This window comes from Sparus aurata, unplaced genomic scaffold, assembly GCF_900880675.1.
Source record: "Sparus aurata unplaced genomic scaffold, fSpaAur1.1, whole genome shotgun sequence".
In the NCBI taxonomy this organism is placed as follows: domain Eukaryota; kingdom Metazoa; phylum Chordata; class Actinopteri; order Spariformes; family Sparidae; genus Sparus; species Sparus aurata.
The window spans coordinates 54208-73662 of record NW_022045102.1 but is presented as its reverse complement, the minus strand read 5'-3'; the positions used below and the strand labels follow the sequence as shown (position 1 = coordinate 73662).

The following is a 19455-nucleotide window of genomic DNA, read 5'->3' as shown; positions in this document are numbered from 1 at the left end:
CATCATTCAGAGTGGTATGTAGCCAAGCTGCCCATCATTTTGTCAGTGTGGATAATATACTGTTTCCCATTTTATTTTAATATATCACTATCTTAAGCCAACAGGAAGAAGAATGAAAAGGGGAAGATTTCATTATGCAAGCAAGTAATACTGATGATGTAGAGGGGTATGAAAGTAGCCTACATTACCAGATATTTTATAGAATCCTTCCTTAACAAGCATTGTGCTCAAATGACTTGGGAACACTACAAACACGCAACACGCAGAGTTCTTGCTCAGATTTTCTGCATCACCAACTGAATGTAAGAAGGTTCCTGTGGCAGAAAAAACGAAGGGCTACACAAACAGTTTGCCCGACAGTGAGCGCACAGCTTCTTCAGTGGCATTCCTGACACTCGGCTCAATAAGTGAGCAAATGTACCGTATTCCCTCGGCTGAAAATCTATATCGCTCATAGAGAATTTCATCAGGAAATGCCAGCGGATCAGTGCGATCTCGAAGAAGCCGCTCACGTCGTAGTGCTGCCAGAATTATTCTTGCTCCCAGGTCCACCGGGTTCTCAATGAATGGTGACGCCATCTCCGAATGAGTTACACAGTGAAACAGCGGCGCTTTTATAGCCGATTTGAAGCTGAAACTCTGAACAGAACCTGGTCGGGACCAGGTTATGAGCTAAGCATAAGTTACCATGGTGATCTAGCCGGGTTAAAAGAGAGCCACCTTCGTAGTTCAGGGAAGCCTGGCTTTAGACTCAACATACCTGCTAACACACTAAACTGGCTTCACAGTACAGGCCTCAGGTGAGTTTACCTTCAGTCTTGGAGCTCTGCAGTTGTTTTCTATCAAACAGACGATAAACACAGTAAACAGACAGTAAACAGATAACAAACAGACAATAAACAGAAGTAAACAAACAATAAACACAGTTAACAGAAAGTAAACAGACAGTAAACATAAAGTAAACAGACAGTAAACAGATAGTAAACAGACAGTAAACAGATAGTAAACAGACAATAAACAGACAGTAAACAAACAATAAAGACAGTAAACAGAAAGTAAACAGACAGTAAACAGATAGTAAACAGACAATAAACAGACAGTAAACAGACAGTAAACAGATAGTAAACAGACAGTAAACAGACAGTAAACAAACAATAAAGACAGTAAACAGAAAGTAAACAGACAGCAAACAGACAGTCAACATAAAGTAAACAGACAGTAAACAGATAACAAACAGACAATAAACAGAAGTAAACAAACAATAAACACAGTAAACAGAAAGTAAACAGACAGTAAACATAAAGTAAACAGACAGTAAACAGATAGTAAACAGACAGTAAACAGATAGTAAACAGACAATAAACAGACAGTAAACAAACAATAAAGACAGTAAACAGAAAGTAAACAGACAGCAAACAGACAGTTAACATAAAGTAAACAGACAGTAAACAGATAGTAAACAGACAATAAACAGACAGTAAACAGACAGTAAACATAAAGTAAACAGACAGTAAACAGATAGTAAACAGACAGTAAACAGACAGTAAACAAACAATAAAGACAGTAAACAGAAAGTAAACAGACAGCAAACAGACAGTTAACATAAAGTAAACAGACAGTAAACAGATAGTAAACAGACAATAAACAGACAGTAAACAGACAGTAAACATAAAGTAAACAGACGGTAAACAGATAGTAAACAGACAATAAACAGACAGTAAACAAACAATAAAGACAGTAAACAGAAAGTAAACAGACAGCAAACAGACAGTAAACATAAAGTAAACAGACAGTAAACAGACAGTAAACAAACAATAAAGACAGTAATCAGACAGTAAACAGATAGTAAACAGACAATAAACAGACAGTAAACAGACAGTAAACAGATAGTAAACAGACAATAAACAGAAAGTAAACAGACAGTAAACATAAAGTAAACAGACAGTAAACAGATAGTAAACAGACAGTAAACAGATAGTAAACAGACAATAAACAGACAGTAAACAAACAATAAAGACAGTAAACAGAAAGTAAACAGACAGCAAACAGACAGTTAACATAAAGTAAACAGACAGTAAACAGATAGTAAACAGACAATAAACAGACAGTAAACAGACAGTAAACATAAAGTAAACAGACAGTAAACAGATAGTAAACAGACAATAAACAGACAGTAAACAAACAATAAAGACAGTAAACAGAAAGTAAACAGACAGCAAACAGACAGTTAACATGAAGTAAACAGACAGTAAACAGATAGTAAACAGACAATAAACAGACAGTAAACAGACAGTAAACATAAAGTAAACAGACGGTAAACAGATAGTAAACAGACAATAAACAGACAGTAAACAAACAATAAAGACAGTAAACATAAAGTAAACAGACAGCAAACAGACAGTAAACATAAAGTAAACAGACAGTAAACAGACAGTAAACTAACAATAAAGACAGTAAACAGACAGTAAACAGATAGTAAACAGACAATAAACAGACAGTAAACAAACAATAAAGACAGTAAACAGAAAGTAAACAGACAGCAAACAGACAGTAAACATAAAGTAAACAGACAGTAAACAGACAGTAAACAAACAATAAAGACAGTAAACAGACAGTAAACAGATAGTAAACAGACAATAAACAGACAGTAAACAAACAATAAAGACAGTAAACAGAAAGTAAACAGACAGCAAACAGACAGTAAATAGACAGTAAACATTCTCCTCCTCACAGAATTTTTACAGTCAGTCAGTAAATCACACCCTGTGACGTCATCCTTGTAAACTACGGTGACACTCACGTTCATGCGCTTCTCTGGTGCGCGCTCCCGACGCTCCTGCTCCCGGTCAGGATCAGCGGCCGCCTCCCTCCGCTCGTGTGACGTCAGCAGCGGCCGCGGTGACACAATCGGTCCATTATCCACAGGAAGCAACGGAGCATGCGCAGTACAGCCTCGGGCTGCGGTGGGAGCGCGCCCAGTTTCCAGAGAAAAAGTTTGATGAGGAAGTCCTCCGACTTTCTTCTTCTATGGATTTAATTAGACTCTTCTTCTGTTGTTCCATAGAACAGAACTACAGAACAACTGTCTTCTTCTTCTTCTTCTCTTCTTCTTCTACTCTTCTTCTTCTCTGTACATTCTGCTCTCCCAGTAAACAGGCGTGTGTCGCCTCACAGCAGCCAATCAGCGAGCAGGAGACACCTTCATCCTCCTCCTCCTCCCTGATGCCTCCATCTCTGCTTCACAACACACGCGGCCTGCGCGCCAACGACACGAGAGCGAGCACGGCGCGTGCACGTGTGTCGGACTGGGCGGCGCCTGTGTGTGACGTCATCTAACACGTCATCTCGTTATATTTAAAGTGAATTGATGCTTATTGTTCATAAAGTACTCTAAAGTCATACTGGGGTAAAAATGTTAAAGTATCTGATGTTGAAGTAATCAAGTATCAAAGTATCAGTAAAGAAAGTGATCAATATATTTACAGGTATAAACTGAGTCAGCTGATCATCACAATCAATGATTCTGTCTGACTGATGAGGAAATCCAATCATTTATAAATGATGCAGCATGTAATCTGTGAAGTAACTAGTAACTAAAGGTATCAGATAAATGTAGTGGAGTGGAAGAATAAAGAAACAGAAAAATACTCAAGTAAAGTACAAGTACCTCAAAACTTTATGTAATAAATGTATTTAGTTACATTCCATCAGTGGAAACTACAAATACTGCACTTTGTACTCAACTACATTCACCTGACAGCTTTAAATACTAGTTACTTTTCAGATTACCTTCCTGTCCAGTGAAACGTTTCTCCAGACGAGTTGATGTTGACCAGAGTAAAGTCTCTAATATTAAGAGTATGAGCATGTAATCTGTAAAGTAACTAAAGTAATCAGATACATGTAGTGATGTGGAAGCATGAAGTAGCGCAGTACTTGAGTAAATGTACTTAATTACATTAGATGAGTTTGGATCAGATTCTGAGTCACGTGGATCAAACAGAATCTGATCAGAACTTCACTGAACCGTGGAGCTGTTTGAACGCGGCGTCCTCTGCTGGTCGCTCAGCTGCACTGCAGCCACTCACAGCACTGTAATGTCACAACCACACTCAGTCCAAACCAACCAATCACACTGCACCATCTCTCTGATTCTTTTAATGTCACTGTGATGTCACAACATCTGTGACATCATGATGTGATGTCACTTTATGGCACAGACACAGAACAAACACTCATGTTTACATCATCAAAACTCTGTTAGCATTCTGTCCCATTTAAATCTATGGATCCTGCTAACACTGTTAGCATTCTTCAGTCAAACCAATGGATCCTGCTAACACTTCAGCTATGTTAGCATTCCCCATTTAAAGGGATAGTTGGTGTTTTTTGAAGTGTGGTCATATAAAGTACATATCTATAGTGGATCTGTTTCCTGCAGTAGTCAGCGATCAGCGCAGCCTCAGTTTGGAGCAGCAGAGAGCCGCTCCAGCCCAGACGCTCAGCTTTGTACTGCAGTGAACGGGTCCAGAGAAAAAGAGACATTAACCACCTGAAACAAGGCTCACCTGAAAACATCTACATCACTTCAAGTGTACGTTGTATACAGAGAACTCACATCGCTGTCAGACCGCCCTTTCTTTGGGCACTACATTTTCTCAACCACAGAACCTCCGTATCCCTACGCAGTTACGCTAATGCGGAGGGATACGGAGAGTTCAGCTTCGTTTTTATCGAAAGTAAACCTCTCGTCCAGCAGCTGGGCCTCGCACTGTATTTCGCCACTCGCAGATCAGCTGTTGCCCAGTTGCACTAATGCGTAGGGATACGGAGGTTCTGCGGTTGAGAAAATGTAGTGTCAAAAGAAAGGGCGGTCTGACGGCGATGTGAATTCTCTCTATACAACGTACACTTGAAGTGATGTAGATGTTTTCAGGTGAGCCTTGTTTCAGGTGGTTAATGTCTCTTTTTCTCTGGACCCGTTCACTGCAGTACAAAGCTGAGTGTCTGGGCTGGAGCGGCTCTCTGCTGCTCCAAACTGAGGCTGCGCTGATCGCTGATTACGGCAGGAAACAGATCCACTATAGATATGTTCTTTATATGACCCCACTTCAAAAAACACAAACTAACCTTTAAATGTATTGGCCCTGCTAGCACTGTTAGCATCCCTCAGACAAACCAGTGGATTTTGAATGCAGCGTTAGCATTCTTCAGTCAAGTCACTGAGTGCTGCTAGCAGTGTTAGCATCCCGTATGCAAATCAGTGGTTCAATCTAACACCTGCAACACCTGAACAAACCCGTGGGCTCCATCGGAACCAATGAAAACCCGGTGTCATCACCAGAAATATATGAGACTGAGGGACAGCTGAAGGACAGGTGAGGGGAAGGTGCAGGTGATCTGCAGGTGATGCTTGCGTCAGATGAAGGTGAGGTGTTGGTGCTCCTCCAGGCCGTATTTGTGTTTGTGCTGCTCGAACAGTTCAGTCAGACTCTGCAGGTAAACCTGATGAAGACTGTGGATGTCCTCGCTGCTCGGACTGGGAGTCTGGACCACCGAGATCGGCTTCCCCACTGACAACACAGAGAGAGAGAGAGGTTAGCTCTAATGCTAACTCGTGCTAACACACCAACATCTCCAGAGATGCGTTGGGTGAACGTTGTCGTCGTACCGACGGTGTTGATGGGCTTCCTGTAGGGCATCAGTCCAAAGCTGTACTGGAAAACTCCTCTGGCGTGAAACAGAGGCATCGCTACTCCTATGATGCTCTGCAACCGGTTCTGTGGACACATGATGTCATCACACACCTTAGCATGATGTCAGCAGTCATCATTAACATTAAAGGGTTAGCAGAAGAGCTAAACTGAAACAACTGAATTAGCTCTGTAGCTAACCTTAACCCACAAGCTAAAGTTAGCCGTTATCCACCCATGTAGCTGCTGTCAGTTGTAGGTAGAGAAATCAAACATGTCAGTGTGGTAAACAGACAGACAGGCAGACAGACAGGCAGACAGGCAGACAGACAGGTGAACCGGTGAGTGTGGTCTGTACCTGCAGCCTCCTCAGAGGAGATCCACTCGGGTTCTCCATCTGATCAAACAGCTCGTTTTCTCCAAAAGAGAAGACAGGAACCAGCTGAGCTCTGCACACACACACACACACACACACACACACACACACACACACACACAGGATCAGTGGATGTCTGGCAGCTCCACCCCTCAGAGCCCCGCCCCTCCACAAGCCCCACCCACCCATGTTTGAGAGCCAGTTTGATGAAGCCCTTCCTGTTTCGGACCTGAAGGAGAAACAGACACAAGATCAGTCTGTGTCACATACGAACAAACAAACAAGTTCAGTCTGTGTCACAAACAAACAAACAAACAAACAAGATCAGTCTGTGTCACAAACAAACAAACAAGCAAGTTCAGTCTGTGTCACAAACAAACAAACAAGATCAGTCTGTGTCACAAACAAACAAACAAGTTCAGTCTGTGTCACAAACAAACAAACAAACAAGATCAGTCTGTGTCACAAACAAACAAACAAGATCAGTCTGTGTCACAAACAAACAAACAAGTTCAGTCTGTGTCACAAACAAACAAACAAACAAGATCAGTCTGTGTCACAAACAAACAAACAAGTTCAGTCTGTGTCACAAACAAACAAACAAACAAGATCAGTCTGTGTCACAAACAAACAAACAAGTTCAGCCTGTGTCACAAACAAACAAACAAACAAGATCAGTCTGTGTCACAAACAAACAAACAAGATCAGTCTGTGTCACAAACAAACAAACAAGTTCAGTCTGTGTCACAAACAAACAAACAAACAAGATCAGTCTGTGTCACAAACAAACAAACAAACAAACAAACAAGTTCTGTCTGTGTCACAAACAAACAAACAAGTTCAGTCTGTCACAAACAAACTAACAAACTAGTTCAGTCTGTGTCACAAACAAACAAACAAGATCAGTCTATGTCACAAACAAACAAACAAACTAGTTGAGTCTGTGTCACAAACAAACAAACACGTTCAGTCTGTGTCACAAACAAACAAATAAACTAGTTCAGTCCATGTCACAAACAAACAAACAAGTTCAGTCTGTGTCACAATCAAACAAACAAGATCAGTCTGTGTCACAAACAAACAAACAAGTTCAGTCTGTGTCACAATCAAACAAACAAGATCAGTCTGTGTCACAAACAAACAAGATCAGTCTGTGTCACAAACAAACAAACTAGTTCAGTCTGTGTCACAAACAAACACGTTCAGTCTGTGTCACAAACAAACAAACAAACTAGTTCAGTCCATGTCACAAACAAACAAACAAGTTCAGTCTGTGTCACAATCAAACAAACAAGATCAGTCTGTGTCACAAACAAACAAACAAGTTCAGTCTGTGTCACAATCAAACAAACAAGATCAGTCTGTGTCACAAACAAACAAGATCAGTCTGTGTCACAAACAAACAAACAAGATCAGTCTGTGTCACAAACAAACAAACAAGATCAGTCTGTGTCACAAACAAATAAACAAGATCAGTCTGTGTCACAAACAAACAAACAAACAAACAAACAAGGTCAGTCTGTGTCACAAACAAACAAACAAGATCAGTCTGTGTCACAAACAAACAAACAAGTTCAGTCTGTGTCACAAACAAACAAACAAGATCAGTCTGTGTCACAAACAAACTAACAAACAAGTTCAGTCTGTGTCACAAACAAACAAGATCAGTCTGTGTCACAAACAAACAAACAAGTTCAGTCTGTGTCACAAACAAACTAACAAGATCAGTCTGTGTCACAAACAAACAAACAAACAAGATCAGTCTGTGTCACAAACAAACAAGATCAGTCTGTGTCACAAACAAACAAACATGTTCAGTCTGTGTCACAAACAAACTAACAAGATCAGTCTGTGTCACAAACAAACAAACAAACAAGATCAGTCTGTGTCACAAACAAACAAACAAGATCAGTCTGTGTCACAAACAAACAAACAAGTTCAGTCTGTGTCACAAACAAACTAACAAGATCAGTCTGTGTCACAAACAAACAAACAAACAAGTTCAGTCTGTGTCACAAACAAACTAACAAGATCAGTCTGTGTCACAAACAAACAAACAAACAAGATCAGTCTGTGTCACAAACAAACAAGATCAGTCTGTGTCACAAACAAACAAACAAGATCAGTCTGTGTCACAAACAAACAAGATCAGTCTGTGTCACAAACAAACAAACAAGATCAGTCTGTGTCACAAATAGGGCTGTAACGATACACGTATCGAAGCCGAAATCGCGACACTCAGATCCACGAACCTGTCTCGCGCTGTGAGAAGGCAGAATCGCGACACAACTTCCAGTCCAGATCAGCCCTATGAAATGTAAGTAACACCACATTAACACCGCAGCGGTCGTTCGCCAATTCTCCGTCGTTGTTCGTTCACACAGAGCGAAACACCGCTGTAAAGACGAACCGCTGCGTAATTCAAACAGAAAGCCGGCGCTGTGGCTCCTAAAGAGACGTGACATTACACGTCATGATGATGTCATGATGATGTCATGATGATGACGTGTGTGTGTTTTCAAGGGGTTTCCCCAGTGTCTCCCCTGTCAGTCAAAACCGACGGAGACTGTCTTCCGGGGTAAAGTTCACTGAAGTCTCGATCCGGAGGGCTGACCGTCACAGAGATTTTTTTTCATCAGAAACACTCGGGGAGGTAAAGTTTTTTTGCCAGTGACAGACGCAGGGCAGAAATGTGATGAGAAGTCTTTAGGACGGTCGGGAGGAAGGGCGCATCTCCACGTACAGCTGTGGTATTTTCAACTTGTTGCCAAAGACAGTTACAGTTACTAGGTTACCTAAGTTTGGTTCTGTAACGTTGTTTTGTGGGACATTTCTCTGTATTAAGTTGAGTGAGGGAACTGTGCAGTTAACAGACCATCAGATAGACACGCCCTCCACAAAACTGCACCTCTGATACTATCAGACAAGTATCATATTATTGAAATGTTACATAAATAAAATGTTTAATTTAGAAAGAAAAAAAATCGAGGTTTGTATCGAACCGTGGGTCAAAAATCGTGATACAAACCGAATCGTGAGTTTGGTGTATCGTTACAGCCCTAGTCACAAACAAACAAACAAGATCAGTCTGTGTCACAAACAAACAAGTTCAGTCTGTGTCACAAACAAACAAACAAGATCAGTCTGTGTCACAAACAAACAAGTTCAGTCTGTGTCACAAACAAACAAGTTCAGTCTGTCTCACAAACAAACAAACAAGATCAGTCTGTGTCACAAACAAACAAACAAGATCAGTCTGTGTCACAAACAAACAAACAAGTTCAGTCTGTGTCACAAACAAACAAACAAGTTCAGTCTGTGTCACAAACAAACAAACAAGATCAGTCTGTGTCACAAACAAACAAGTTCAGTCTGTGTCACAAACAAACAAACAAGATCAGTCTGTGTCACAAACAAACAAGTTCAGTCTGTGTCACAAACAAACAAACAAGATCAGTCTGTGTCACAAACAAACTAACAAACAAGTTCAGTCTGTGTCACAAACAAACAAGATCAGTCTGTGTCACAAACAAACAAACAAGTTCAGTCTGTGTCACAAACAAACTAACAAGATCAGTCTGTGTCACAAACAAACAAACAAACAAGATCAGTCTGTGTCACAAACAAACAAGATCAGTCTGTGTCACAAACAAACAAACATGTTCAGTCTGTGTCACAAACAAACTAACAAGATCAGTCTGTGTCACAAACAAACAAACAAACAAGATCAGTCTGTGTCACAAACAAACAAACAAGATCAGTCTGTGTCACAAACAAACAAACAAGTTCAGTCTGTGTCACAAACAAACTAACAAGATCAGTCTGTGTCACAAACAAACAAACAAACAAGTTCAGTCTGTGTCACAAACAAACAAACAAGATCAGTCTGTGTCACAAACAAACAAACAAGTTCAGTCTGTGTCACAAACAAACTACTGCACCTGGAGAGTCAGAGCTCCTGGACGGGCGTCCAGAGCCTCTGGAGCTCCGCCCACCGCGATCACAGCCACGTTACCTCCCTCAGGACGACTGACCAGGTACGACAGGCTGGACTTAGAGCTGGACACCAGGCCTGACACACAGACAGATGACAGACAGACAGGTGAGAGACAGACAGACAGAGCACAGAGGTCTCACTCTGAGGCGAAAACAGGAACCCAGACAGGAAGTTGTGACACAGTGAACTCTGTCTGATGAAACTGATCGATGGCAGCCGCTCTGAACAGCTGAAACCATGTGACCAGGCTCAGTCAGCCAATCAGAGAGCAGCTCTGGGCCTCCTCCTGCACTGACCTGTGACAGTGTTGACTCAGAGCTGATGTAGAAACTGTGACAGAGGGAGACCTCAGCAAAGTCCTCACGTCTCACTGCATCAGCTGGCAGTCTGACAGAACCACCAACAGGAGCTTCACAGTCCACAGCACCAGACTCCATTTACAAATGTGGTGATTTTAAGAGTTGATGAGTCAAGACAAACTTTATAAACTCTGTGAAACTCTGTCTCTGACTCATTCTGCATTATTTGGACCTTCTTGTTAATTCAGCAAATGTTCTACATGAACTTCTTTCTGTCTGTGAGTAGAAACATGGAGTCTGTTTGTCTCAGTGATGGACGAGCAGGAAGTGACATCACATCACAGCTGGTCACTCAGACGGACTGAGAGCTGGACACTGTAATCAGATTTCTCAGGACGGGGACACCAGGTGTGCACAGACAGACAGGTAGACAGACAGACAGGTGTACCTCCACACATGATGTAGTCTCTGAAGAGCGGCACTCTGAACCAGAACGGCAGCATCAGCAGGTGAGGCGTCAGCCCAGGAAACAGACGAGAGAAACCTGTCGCCTCTGTACAGAAGTTCCCAAACCCCCCCGCTACCAGCACACCTGAGAGACAGACAGGTCCACAGACAGACAGGTCACACAGCTGCCAGCACACCTGAGAGACAGCCAGGTCCACAGACAGACGGGTGTGTTTTTCACCGTGAGGATGAAATCCGAAGATGTAGTTTTTCTTTGGATCCAGATCAACAGTTTTAACCAGCTGGAACACAGAACAATAATTAATAATCAATCATCAGTCATCAGTCATCAATCATCAGTCATCAATCATCAGTCATCAGTCATCAATCATCAGTCATCAGTCATCAATCATCAGTGATCAATCATCAGTGATCAATCATCAGTGATCAATCATCAGTGATCAATTATCAGTGATCAATCATCAATCATCAATCAGCAGTGCTCAGACTGATGGCTGGGATCAATGTGCAGCAGCTGACCGTCAGGGGGAAGTAGTCCCTGAAGTAGTCCCAGACCCTCCAGGTCCGCAGATACTGTGACCTCCGACCCCCGCTGGTGGGCGTGTCCCAGTCCAACCACAGCCAACCAGCATAGAGCAGGGCCAGCATCCACCAATCAGAGAGAGCCAGGAGGACGAAGGCAGCAAGACAGCACTGAGCTGAGAGACAGACAGGTCATCAGAGAGACAGACAGCACTGACAGACAGGTTACCAGAGACAGACAGGTTACCAGAGAGACAGACAGCACTGACAGACAGGTTACCAGAGACAGACAGGTTACCAGAGAGACAGACAGCACTGACAGACAGGTTACCAGAGAGACAGACAGGTTACCAGAGACAGACAGGTTACCAGAGACAGACAGGTTACCAGAGAGACAGACAGGTATAGAGACAGACAGGTACAGAGACAGACAGGTTACCAGAGAGACAGACAGGTATAGAGACAGACAGGTACAGAGACAGACAGGTTACCAGAGACAGACAGGTTACCAGAGAGACAGACAGGTATAGAGACAGACAGGTACAGAGACAGACAGGTTACCAGAGCGACAGACAGCACTGACAGACAGGTTACCAGAGAGACAGACAGGTTACCAGAGACAGACAGGTTACCAGAGAGACAGACAGGTTACCAGAGAGACAGACAGGTATAGAGACAGACAGGTACAGAGACAGACAGGTTACCAGAGCGACAGACAGCACTGACAGACAGGTTACTAGAGACAGACAGGTTACCAGAGAGACAGACAGGTTACCAGAGAGACAGACAGGTATAGGGACAGACAGGTATAGAGACAGACAGGTACAGAGACAGACAGGTTACCTAGCCCCAGGAAGGAGAAGACCCACTGCAGGACGGCGGCGGTCTGCAGCCTCCTCCGCAGCGGGATGTTCAGCGGGGCGAACTCGACCTTCATGCCGGCGGTCGCGCTCCTTGACCCGGCTTGATGCGCTGCGACCTCCCGGTGTCTCCGCCTGGGAGTCTGAGGGTCTCCGTTTGTCTGCTGCTACTGCTGCTGCCTGTCTGTCGCTCTGGCTGTCTGTGTGTGTCTGTGTGTGTGTGTGTCTGTGTGTCGGTGGGTCCTCCAGCAGTCTGTGTTAACAAAGTCTAAACTTTATTTAAATCTCTCCTCAGTCTGACTCGACTCTCAAACTTTACAAACACGCTCCTACACACCACTCTACTGCGCATGCGTACTGGACCCGCCCTTCTGGGTGTAATCCTCTCGGCCAATCAGAGGACAAAACATGTCGGGGGCGAGCCCGGAGTCAGGCGCGTTCACGCTGATGGAAGGACCTGCTCATGTTGAAAATAAAAAGTTATTTAAATATAATTGATAATGTTGACGTCACTGATCAATCATCTTGTTTATATTCATTTATTAGGTTAATGTTGTTTATGACGAGAAGACACAAAATAAAGTTAAATGTTGAGTCAGCAGTTTATATCATTTTATTTTATAATATTTTAAACTTTTCAATAAGAAACTTAACTTTAATCTTCATGACGTCATCAAATTACAATAAAATTGATCAGTTCTAATTTCAGTGTTTGCGGTCATAACATCACCATGGTAATACAGTGTGTGTGTGTGTGTGTGTGTGTGTGTGTGTGTGTGCGTGTAGTTTATGTTGCTTCCTGTCCGTTGCCATGGTTTTATCTAATCCGTGAGCCTGACTCCGCCCCCTCCATCTGGCTCAGGTGAACCCAGCAGAGACTCGGTGTTGTGTCAGAGCGGCTCGGTGCTGTCCAGCTTCAGGTTGCAGTCATTATCGATTCTGATCGATTAACTCGATCAGTTTTCACTTCTACATAATGAAAGCGTGATGGACTGAAGGTAGTCCGCCGCTGCGTGCTCTAATGTGTGTGAGACGACACATGAGGAGCTTCTGCACGTGACACTGGCGGCAGCGACCCGCCGCGTGCACAGTAAGCATAAATACGTGAAGCGGCGCCAGGGACGATGGGAGGAGCATCTGATATCAGGGAGCCTGAGGACAAGAGATTTATATAAACATCAAACGTCTTTATTACTTTAAACATCAACACAGACTGGGTCCAAGAACACGTCGATACACAGTGTGAAAACCTGAGACCTCAGGTCCACATCAGGCCAGAGACCTCAGGTCCACATCAGGCAAGAGACCTCAGGTCCACATCAGGCAAGAGACCTCAGGTCCACATCAGGCCAGAGACCTCAGGTCCACATCAGGCAAGAGACCTCAGGTCCACATCAGGCAAGAGACCTCAGGTCCACATCAGGCCAGAGACCTCAGGTCCACATCAGTCTACAGACCTCCGGTCCACATCAGTCTACAGACCTCCGGTCCACATTAGGCCAGAGACCTCAGGACCACATTAGGCCAGAGACCTCAGGTCCACATCAGGCCAGAGACCTCAGGTCAACATCAGGCCAGAGACCTCAGGTCCACATCAGGCAAGAGACCTCAGGTCCACATCAGGCCAGAGACCTCAGGTCCACATCAGTCTACAGACCTCCGGTCCACATCAGTCTACAGACCTCCGGTCCACATTAGGCCAGAGACCTCAGGACCACATTAGGCCAGAGACCTCAGGTCCACATCAGGCCAGAGACCTCAGGTCAACATCAGGCCAGAGACCTCAGGTCCACATCAGGCAAGAGACCTCAGGTCCACATCAGGCCAGAGACCTCAGGTCCACATCAGTCTACAGACCTCCGGTCCACATCAGTCTACAGACCTCCGGTCCACATCAGTCTACAGACCTCAGGTCCACATCAGTCTACAGACCTCCGGTCCACATCAGGCAAGAGACCTCAGGTCCACATTAGGCCAGAGACCTCAGGACCACATTAGGCCAGAGACCTCAGGTCCACATCAGGCCAGAGACCTCAGGTCAACATCAGGCCAGAGACCTCAGGTCCACATCAGGCAAGAGACCTCAGGTCCACATCAGGCAAGAGACCTCAGGTCCACATCGGTCCAGAGACCTCAGGTCCACGTCAGTCTACAGACCTCCGGTCCACATCAGTCTACAGACCTCAGGTCCACATCAGTCTACAGACCTCAGGTCCACGTCAGTCTACAGACCTCAAGTCCACATCAGTCTATAGACCTCAGGTCCACGTCAGTCTACAGACCTCAAGTCCACATCAGTCTATAGACCTTAGGTCCACATCAGTCTACAGACCTCAAGTCCACATCAGTCTACAGACCTCAGGTCCACATCAGTCTACAGACCTCAGGTCCACATCAGTCCACTCACTCCACCGAATAATCCAGACACAGAGAGGAACCAGAGTCCAACAGATCGAAGATACAGATCTTTATTTAAAGAACAACAGTCTGCTGCAGTCACATAAACAGAAACTACATGAATACAGATGGAACATAAACAATAATAACAATAACACGTAAACAAGAATAACACAATCAATAACACATAAACAATAATAACAAACAATAACATATAAATAATAATATCTAAACTATAATAACAGAAACAATAACACATAAACAAGAATAACACATAAATTATAACACATAAACAACAATAACATAAACAATAATAATGTGCTCACACATGAAGAACAGAACAACATGCAGCTGGTTCAGCTCACTCAGATCGAACTAAAGGTTCATTCCACTGATTTCAACCCTCTGTAGTTTTGTTAGAAGTCAGGTGCATCATGGGAAATGTAGGATCCACTGATTTTGGAGTCCAGACAGACCCAACGGTCTCTATGATGGACTTCCTGTTTAATTAAAGTCCAACTGTAACTGGATTTCAATCAGTTGACAGGACTGATGACCATAACTCCGCCCCCCTAACATCAGAGTTCAATTCAGCCAATCAGTCCACCGTCACTGACCCCCTCTGAATTAATCTGATTACAAAATTGCAGCCACTCGTAAACCTCAGCGATCATCACCATGTTGTGACTCTTCAGCTGATCTGAAATCAGAGTGATGAAGAGTGATGATGAAGAGTAATGAAGAGTGATGATGAAGAGTGATGAAGAGTGGGCCGCAGACCACCTGACTGTCATCCACCTGAACTCCACCTGGTATTCATCAGCCCATGAACCAGGGGAGACAGTCTGAACTGTTTCTTCAGATCTGAGTGAGCTGACACTGAACCAGAGACCTTCTTTTATTTCATAAACAAGACTTTTATTTTGGAACAGCCTCTGACAGGATGTGTTCTCTCTGCTGGCCTCATGTCACCTCTGGATCAGGTCCTGGACTCTGGTGTGGACTGAGAGTCATCCATCTGGTTTATTAAGGGATCCTGAGAGTGTGCAGTACCTCCATCCACCAGCAGAGTAAGACATCCTGTCAAACTAAAAACTACAAAACCTCTGAGATCTCGCCACAGGAAGTGATGTCATGTTGTTCTGTTACATACAGGTGAGGGGCTGCTCTTCAATCTGATTGGCTCACAACAGGGGGAAGAATTATAATATGCTAGACTAGATCTGGACTACACCTGGACTAGATCTGGACGACACCTGAATTACATTTGAACTACACCTGGACTACACCTGGACAACATCTGGCCTGTACCTGAACTTCACCTAGACTACATCCAATCTTCACCTGGACTTCACCTGGACTTCAACTAGCCTGTACCTGGATTTAATCTGGCCTGTACCTGGACTTCACTTGGCCTGTACCTGGACTTCGCCTAGCCTGTACCTGGACTTTACCTGAATTTCACCTGGACTTCATCTGGCCTGTACCTGGACTTGAACTGGCCTGTACCTGGACTACATCTGACCTGTACCTGGACTTCACCTGGCCTGTACCTAGACTTCACCTGGACTACATCTGGACTTCACCTATCCTGTACCTGGACTTCACCTGGACTTCAACTGGCCTGTCCCTGGACTTCACCTGGCCTGTACCTGGAAATCACCTGGACTACATCTGGACTTCACCTATCCTGTACCTGGACTTCACCTGGTCTTTCACTGGACTTCACCTGGCCTGTACCTGGATTTAATCTGGCCTGTACCTGAACTTCACCTTGCTTGTATCTAGACTTCACCTGGACTACGTCTGGACTACACCTGGCCTGTACCTGGACTTCACCTGGACTACATCTGGACTTCACCTAGCCTGTACCTGGACTTCACCTGGCCTGTCACTGGACTTCACCTGGCCTGTACCTGGATTTAATCTGGCCTGTACCTGAACTTCACCTGGCTTGTATCTAGACTTCACCTGGACTACATCTGGACTACACCTGGTCTGTACCTGGACTTCACCTGGACTACATCTGGACTTCACCTAGCCTGTACCTGGACTTCACCTGGACTACATCTGACCTGTACCTGGACTTCACCTGTCTTGTATCTAGACTTCACCTGGACTACATCTGGACTACACCTGGCCTGTACCTGGACTGCACCTGGCCTGTACCTGGACTTCACCTAGCCTTAACCTGGACTTCACCTACCCTTTACCTGGACTTCACCTGGACTTCACCTGGCCTGTACCTGGACTTCACGTGTCTAGGATTACAGTCCTACCACCCTTGGTGGTCTACTGGAGAGCTGGATCAGGTCTGACAGCCGCCTCAGAGGCTTCAATGGGGACAGTAAGTCATTCTGGATTTAATCAGACCTGCTTCAGTCACAGAGGATCCAAAGCTGCAGAGACAACGACAAGGTGTGTTTCAGGAGAGGCGGAGTCTTACACATGAGAGGCGTGTCTGTTATATAGAGGGAGGGGTCTGGTGTAGAGTGGGAGGGGCTTGTTACCTCTGGGTTTGTTGCGTCGGTGTCTACAAGACAGCAGGGTGAGGAACAAGCTGAGCAGCAGAACCAGGAGCAAAGACAGAAGTCTGCAGAGACACAAACAAACATGTTTCATCAGAGACCTGCAGGTGAGTCGCCTCGTTAAGAACAGACCATGTTAGCTGGTGACTCCCTGCCATCCTGTCTGGACTCAGGCTAATCGTAGCATCTTAAGCTAGCGACTCATTGAGAGCCAACAAGCTAACATTCCATCTGTAGCTCAGCGCTACATCACTTGTTCCACTGCTCTGATTGGCTGTTGGTATTTGCTAACAAAGATAGAAGCTTCTGTCTAATTAAAGGTGATTGATTCTTACATCACAGTGAGGAGGATCCACACTTCAGGAGCAGAGACTGTGAGGAGGAGGAGGAGAAGAAGAAGAAGAATTATCAGACAGCAGAGACCTTCCTCTGAGAACTAATTGGTCTCATGGTGGAAGAAGAAAATGAGCTGCAGTTAGGTGAGGTTACCTGGGTCGTCAGTCGGAGTCCCTGTCGGGGTGACGTTTCCACACAGCGAGTCGACGAACGTGGAACAGTTGACCAGAGTGACCTGATCAGTAGCTGCAGCACACAGATCAATCAGTCGATCAGTTATCAGTCTGAAGATAACACATGAGGTGTGTAGAACAAGGTGAGCTTTAAACATAGGCAGGTGTGCAGGTGTGTTTACCTGAGCAGTCAGTGCACAGACTACACTGGACTCCTTCAAACTTCACTTCATTGTCCACCATCACTTCAGAGCAGTTTGTCCTCACAAAGTAACCTGAGGAGCAGACAGGAAGTCAGAACCAGGCACCAGGTGTCATCTGGATCATCCGGATCATCTGCACTGTGATTGGTCAGTTACCTTCGTCACATGTTGGACACCTGAGCCTCTGCAGCAGCTGTGCAGCAGCGGGGTCAAAGGTCATCTTCAGCAGCAGACACAGCATGCTCACCTGGAATCAGACAGAACAAGTCCACGTTAAAGCTGTTGGTTCTGTCTCCTAGCAACAGCATTTTGCTGTAACCCTGCAGCGACCTGTCACCTGCATACCTGAGGAGGCCCCGCCCCCTGCACACACACACACACACACACACACCTGTCTTCAGCACCAGACTACATGCTGCCTTCAGGCGTCTTTCACATCTCATAAACTCATAAACTGATCAGCTGGTGAGGTCAGAGACCACATCAGACCAGGTCCACACTGAAACCACTGAGCTCAGACCTGTCACACCTGGATCAGGTTTAAAGAAACCTTTGAAACCAGATTTACACCTGTGAAAAAAAAAACTAACACAGAGACTCAGAACTAGCTCACAAATTAAGAACCAGGTCACAAACTCAGAGTGGGCTCACTGACTCAGAGCCAGCTCACAGAATTTATTCAATATTTCAGGTGTAAGTGAAATAAACAGTCACCTGTCAGAACTCACCTGCAGTCTGTCCATGATGTCGTCACGGTAACACCGATCCAAGTGACACACTGCGCTGACACCAGGAGTTCTTATGAAAGAGCTGCTCCCTCCTCCACAGGTAATCCCTGTTAGCTCCGCCCCCTGACGCCATCAAACACACCTCTTATTTGTGTCTGTGTTTCTATGGTGACAGTGTGGACAGGAAGTGCTGACAGCCTTTATGCTGCAGGTGTGACAGGAAGTAAACTGACAAGATTAACTAAGGGTCGGTCCAGGTGACGCTGCACAGGTGAGCTGTTCTCACATTCATTCATCAGCATCAGAGTTACAGATGTTTTATAACTGAACCTCATGAAGCGACAACAAATCTGTTCTGATTGTTAAGAGGCTTAGATACACACCTGAAAACACACACCTGCACACACACACGCTCACACACCTGAAAACATACACCTGCACACACACAAGCACACACACACACACACCTGTACACACAGCGACAGGTGAGGAGGTACCTGAATTTTCATTAAAGTAAATTTAAATCTCAGTGACGCTCAACTTATTTCATGTAAAGAACCATTTGAATTGATGAATTTCGACTGCAACATATTAGATATTGATCAGATATTGATCATATATTGGTCACACATTGGTCACATGTTGATCACAAAGAAATACTTTGCACATGAAGGGATTGTTTTTGTCCATCCTGTTGGAGCTTGTTGTTTTGTTCGTCTGCAGCTCGTCTTGACGTTGACTTACAGGTAAACTGAACAGGTAGAAACTCTTCTGTGATCTTTGTCCAGGTGAGTCCAGCTGTGTGTTCACTCCTCAAATAATCACAGACGGACGCTTCTTTATTGTGACGATGCTGCAGACAGAAAGTCACGTAC

General features: G+C 44.5%; 2 protein-coding genes across 6 annotated transcripts in view; both read right to left on the bottom strand.

Annotated features, from left to right (window-relative positions):
• tsc22d4 (TSC22 domain family member 4) overlaps nt 1–3293 on the bottom strand; it is a 28958-nt gene extending 25665 nt beyond the window's left edge. For 2 of the 5 annotated variants that reach the window (XM_030410456.1, XM_030410459.1), the window contains exon 1: nt 2801–3293. The gene's annotated coding sequence lies outside the window, so the exon portion shown is untranslated. Of the gene's footprint in view, nt 1–760; nt 780–810; nt 840–2731; nt 2751–2800 lie in introns of those variants that run through there. The other 3 variants (XM_030410455.1, XM_030410457.1, XM_030410458.1) reach the window with 3 other exon arrangements.
• A 1781-nt stretch (nt 3294–5074) lies between these two features.
• On the bottom strand, nt 5075–12570 carry mogat3a (monoacylglycerol O-acyltransferase 3a). The gene is made up of 9 exons (XM_030410449.1): nt 12199–12570; nt 11353–11531; nt 11054–11114; nt 10814–10957; nt 10011–10141; nt 6255–6298; nt 6052–6142; nt 5672–5780; nt 5075–5573 (listed from the first exon to the last, which is right to left on the bottom strand). The coding sequence occupies exons 1-9, from the start codon at nt 12290–12292 to the stop codon at nt 5419–5421; spliced, it is 1008 nt and encodes a 335-aa protein (XP_030266309.1). The 5' UTR covers nt 12293–12570; the 3' UTR covers nt 5075–5418.
• Nucleotides 12571–19455: the final 6885 nt, after the last annotated feature.

What these genes read in the sequence shown, in the direction of transcription:
- mogat3a (XM_030410449.1), bottom strand. Translation starts at nt 12,292, where the DNA reads ATGAAGGTCGAGTTCGCCCCGCTGAACATCCCGCTGCGGAGGAGGCTG. An exon ending in GGGACTACTTCCCCCTGACG is followed by an intron (nt 11,115 to 11,352) that starts GTCAGCTGCTGC and finishes TCTGTGTTCCAG; the next exon opens with CTGGTTAAAACTGTTGATCT. An exon ending in CAGGAGCTCTGACTCTCCAG is followed by an intron (nt 6,299 to 10,010) that starts GTGCAGTAGTTT and finishes TTTCTCCTTCAG; the next exon opens with GTCCGAAACAGGAAGGGCTT.